This window comes from Tetrao urogallus, assembly GCF_951394365.1.
Source record: "Tetrao urogallus genome assembly, chromosome: 12".
Classification (NCBI taxonomy): domain Eukaryota; kingdom Metazoa; phylum Chordata; class Aves; order Galliformes; family Phasianidae; genus Tetrao; species Tetrao urogallus.
In genome coordinates this window covers 15,663,529-15,668,151 of record NC_136825.1, presented here as the reverse complement: position 1 = coordinate 15,668,151, position 4,623 = coordinate 15,663,529, and the positions used below count along the sequence as shown (strand labels likewise).

The 4,623-nt window shown below is 72.2% G+C and overlaps 1 protein-coding gene across 1 annotated transcript; it reads right to left on the bottom strand.

Annotated features, from left to right (window-relative positions):
* Nucleotides 1–235: 235 nt before the first annotated feature.
* IRX5 (iroquois homeobox 5) lies at nucleotides 236–2,700 on the bottom strand (the record flags this gene model as incomplete). Its single annotated transcript, XM_079541237.1, has 3 exons — nucleotides 236–975; nucleotides 1,136–1,541; nucleotides 2,452–2,700. 3 exons carry the CDS (start codon nucleotides 2,698–2,700, stop codon nucleotides 236–238), a joined length of 1,395 nt encoding a protein of 464 aa, XP_079397363.1.
* Between the last annotated feature and the right edge of the window lie 1,923 nt (nucleotides 2,701–4,623).

Sequence of the window (4,623 nt, the reverse complement as noted above, 5' to 3'; positions counted from 1 at the left end):
ATACAGAGGGATCCGTACAAACGTCCGTGGGGGCCGCGGGGAGCGCTGCGGGCGCGGGGGGGGGAACCACTCGGCGCCGCTTGTTTCGTTTTTGCCTTTCTTTTGGTAGTGGAAAAATAACTGCCGCGGCATTTCTTATTTCTTTCAATAAATTAAAAAAAAAAAAAAAAAAAAGAAAAAAAAAAAGAAAAAGAACCGAAGCACAGTCCCAGCGGGGGAAGGAGGGAAGCCGACATTAAATGCTGGACATACCTTTCTTCAGTTCGTAAGGCGAGTCCTTGCCGAGCTCCGCCTGGGGCTGGCTCCTGGCCGCCTTGGGCTCCTTCCCCAGCCCCTCGGCCCGGCTCAGCACAGTCTGGTTTAATCCACTGAAGGCGGCGCCGGGCGCGGCGGGCCCGCCGGCGGGGTGCCCGTGCAGGGCCCCGAAGGAGCCGTAGTTCGTGTAGCCGGGGTAGAAGGGCGCCGTGTAGTAGAGCGGCCGCGGCAGGACCGCCCCGTTGGGGAAGGGGCACTGCGCGGGCGGCGAGCGGGGCCGCGGCGGAGAGGGGCGCGGGGGGCCGCCGCCTCCCAGCACGGCGGGGCCGGGGGCCGCCGTTTCGCCGCCCGCCTCCCTCGCCCTGTCCGCCGAGGTGGCGATCTCGGCCAGCGACCAGAGCTTGGGCTTGGCGAGGGCCGCCTGCTGCGGCGAGTGGATGACGGAGGCGGCGGCGGGCGGCAGCGGGTGCGGCTCGGCGACGTGCGGCGGCCCCGCGGCGGCGGAGGGCGGCCGGAACGGCGGGGGCTCCTCGGGGCCCGGACCGCGGCCCCCCGGGCACGGCCCCAGCGGGGAAGCGCCGGGCACTTTGGGCGGCCCGTCGAGCCGCTCCTCCGGCGGCTCCTTGCAATCCGAGTCGCTGAGGCCGGCCTCAGCCTCCCGCGGGCTGGGGGGCTCCTGCAGACGCTCGCAGCCCGGCGCGGCCCTGGGTTCCGCCGTTCCTGCGGGGGAAAGGACGGGGGTGGGGGGGCGGCTCGGCGGGCGGCCCGAGGGCCCCGCAGCTGCCTCCAAAGCCCGCGCGGCGCCGCCCGCTCCCCGTCCGGGCGCACCGGGCAGCCCCGAGGGCGCGTACCCCCCCCTCGACCCCGGCCCACCGCCTACCTGCGTCCGGAGAGCCAGGGTCCCCCTTCTCCTCCGGCTTCTGCGGCTCGTCCTCGTCGTTCTTTTCCAGGTCGATGTTCTCCTCCTCCTCCTCGTCCTCGCTGCGGTTCCGCGGGGTCCAGGTCATCTTGTTCTCCTTCTTGAGCCGCCGTCGCGCGTTGGCGAACCAGGTGGAGACCTGGGTGAGGGTCATCTTGGTGATGATGGCCAGCATGATCTTCTCGCCCTTGGTGGGGTACGGGTTCTTGCGGTGCTCGTTGAGCCAGGCCTTGAGCGTGGCCGTGGCGTCCCGCGTCGCGTTCTTGCGGTACGCGGGATCCCCGTAGGGATAGGAGCCCAGCGGCGCCGCGTACGGGTGGTAGCCCAGGGAGCCCGCCATGGCCGGGGGGTGCTCGTAGGGAGAACCCTGCGGAGAGAGCGCAGAGCGGCCGTGAGCGCGGTGCGAGGCGGCGGCGGGCGGCAATGACACGGCAAGGGCAGCCGGGCCTGCCCGCGCCCCGCAGCGCCCCGCAGCGCCGCTCCGGCCCGGGGGGGGGGAGCCGGGAACGGCCGGAAGGCTCCGGCCCCGAGGGAACCCCGCTCCTCTGCCCTGCGGCCGGGAGCGCGGCGCTGCCTTCCCGCTGTTTTCCTTCCCGCTGCGTTCTCAGTGCTTCCCCGCTGCCCCCGGTTTCCCCGGGGTTGCCGCCGCGGCGGACAACCTGCCGGGCCGGGAATAAAGGGAAAAGGAAAGAGCAAACGGGAGGGAGAAAGAAAAGAGGCCGGCAAAATAAAAATGAAAAATAAACGAGAAAAAGGGAAATAACTGAAGGAAACTCCGCCTGAAGCGCGAACAGAGCAGAGGAGCCGAGCAACGACCCCCGGCTTTATTTCGGGTGCGGCGGCGGAGCGCCCCGGGGCCCATCGCAGCGCAATTAGCGGGGAAAGTTGCCGGGCTCACCGGCCGCACTTCAACCACCTCTGGCCGCTGTCGGTTCCTTCCCCTTTACACCGCAACAAGAAAACGGTTGCGGATTTCAGACGCTCAGTCTGTTCTTCTATATAATCAAAAATAGATAATTTTTGCTCTTGTTGGGGAAACGGGAGCGGTCCCTCCGGCGCTGCCGCTGCCCCGCGCGATGCCGCCCGGCCCGGCTCGGCCCCGGCCGCTCTCCCCGGGCCGTGTCCGCAGCGCTGCGCGGTGCGGGAGGAGCGCGCCGGGGCCGGGGGCCGCGCCGCCTTTTGTCCCCGCGAGCCCCGAAATCGAACGGGAACAAAAAGCAGGGCCGTGGGAAGGGGTGCCGTGCCCGGCGCGGTGCGCTGCCCGGTGCTGCTCTTACCACGTAGGAAGTGAAGGCGGCGGCGGCGGCGGCGGCCGGGTCCGTGCCGTACTGGAGGTGCGAGTTGTAACCCGGGGACGGGGCGGTGAAGGCGGTAGATCCGGCATAAGGGGAAAAAGCGGAGCCCGAAGAAGATCTCCCAAGTTCATCGGTCCTGGGTCCGGAAATCACGCTGGTGCTGTACGCCGGGCACGAGTAGAGAGCCAAGGAGGCAGACGGCTGGTACAAGTAGCCCTGAGGATACGACATGGCCCCGCGCACTCATACACCCGCGGGCCCGGGGGAGCCGCCGCGCTGGGTTGGGGCCGGGGCTGGGGCCGGGGCTGGCCGCCCTCGCCAGCCGGGCAGCGGCACCGCTCCGCGCCCCGCGCCGGGCACCGCTTCCCGCTCGCTCTGCCCCCGCTCTGTGCTGCGTTCCCCTCTCTGTCTCTGCCCCTCGCACCGAGGGGGGGGGGGGAGAAGGGGGGGTTCCTTTTTTTCTTTTTTTTTTTCTTCCCTCCCCCTTCCTCCTCGCTCTCGCTTTCCGCAGGGTCCTGCCAAGATGCTAAGTTGGAAATCGCAGCTCCTGACGCCTTCTGCGCGGCCCGGCGAGGCTCCTCCTTCGCGGGGTGTTGTCAGGAGGCCGGGCCGGGCCCGGGCCCGCGGCGGGGCCCAACCAGCGCCGGGGCTCCGCGCTCCCGCCCTCCCCGCGCCGAGCGCGAGCTCGCGGGCAGCGCGGGGCCGTGCGGGCGCGGCCGCAACTTTCGGCGTGTGCCGAGCGGCGGGGCGGGCGCGGTAAGAGCGGAGCGGATCGGCAGTAGATGTATCGCGCGCCCGTCTCCCTCCCCTCCCGCTCCTCCCTCCGCCGAAGGTGGGACGGCCGTGCGGCGCGGTACACCCGGCGCTCAGACCGAGGAGCCGCGCCGTCGGCTGCCGCCGGGCCGGGCCGTGGCCGGGCGGAGCGGGGGGGGACGGACACGCGCAGCCCTCGGGAATCGGGGAAATCGGGGCGGATCGGTCCGCACGGACAGCGCCGACTGCCCGCCGATCGGCGGCTGCGATCTTCTCCGATCGTCCACATCTGTTTCCCACCGGGAACAGCTCAGGTTACCCCCGCTGGTTGCTCTCCCGGCCCCCCGCCGGGGGAAACTCGTTACTTCGGTGCTCGTCCCGAGCCCCCCCGGGCCCCGCTGCCGGCTCGGGAAAGTGTTTGGCAAGGGTGGGCCGGGCCAGGGGCTCCTGCCACCTCCCCGCAGTCCAACGGCAGCGCCTTCCCGGGAGGGGCTCGCGCCGGGTTCGGGCTTCGAACCCCGGCCGCAGGGATCAGCCGGCGGCACCGGGCACCGCCGCGGGCGGGGCGGGCGCGGCCCGCACTACACTTCCCGGCGGGCCCCGCTGCCGCCGGGCCCGCCCCCGCCCCTCCCGCCATCCGATTGGCCGTCTGCCCACGGCCGGCCGTCCCTCTCCTCCTCCCGTTGGCTGGCGGAGCCGTCGCTCCGCGGGGGGTAGAACGAGGCGGGGCAGCGGCGGGGCGCCGGCGGCACGCGGGAGCTCGGCGCTGACAGGGCGGCGCGCGGAGGCGCTGCTGGACGGGACGGGCGGCTCCTGCCCGCCGCAGGTGAGGAGCGGAGCGGGACGCGGCGGCGCCGCTGCCCACGGCCCCGCTGCCCCGGTGCTCGGGGCGCCCTCTGCCGGCGAGGCAGCCGCGCGGGACCTCCGCGCCGGCCGCCGCCCCGCCTGGCGCTGAGAGGAGCGGGGCTCTCAGGACGCGGTAAGGCCGCGCGGCGCGGGGATCCGGAGCGCTCCGTTCGTGGCGGTTCTGCGGCGTCACCTCCGCCCCGCGCGGCTCGCTGCGGAGAGACATCTCCGTTTCCCGCTGTGTTTACGCGGCCCGCTCGGCGGGAGGTGCGCCCCGACTATGGGCTGCGTCCCGCTCTGCCCGCGTTGTTTGCGGCGGTTTGTTATCGCGGTTCCTCGGCCGCTCAACTTTCTGTCCCGGGCGGCGCCGAGCGCCGGGTCGAAGCGCCGCGGGGTCGAAGCGCCGCGCCTTTGCTTTCCGCCGCTCCCTTTCGGGACGCGCGGACGCAGCCGGGCGCCGCTTTCCCTGCCGGCGGTGCCGGACGCGCGGAGCGCCTCGCTGTGAGCGCTGCCCCAGCGCCAGCGTCCGAGCAGCCTGCTGTTGTGGCGGCCCTG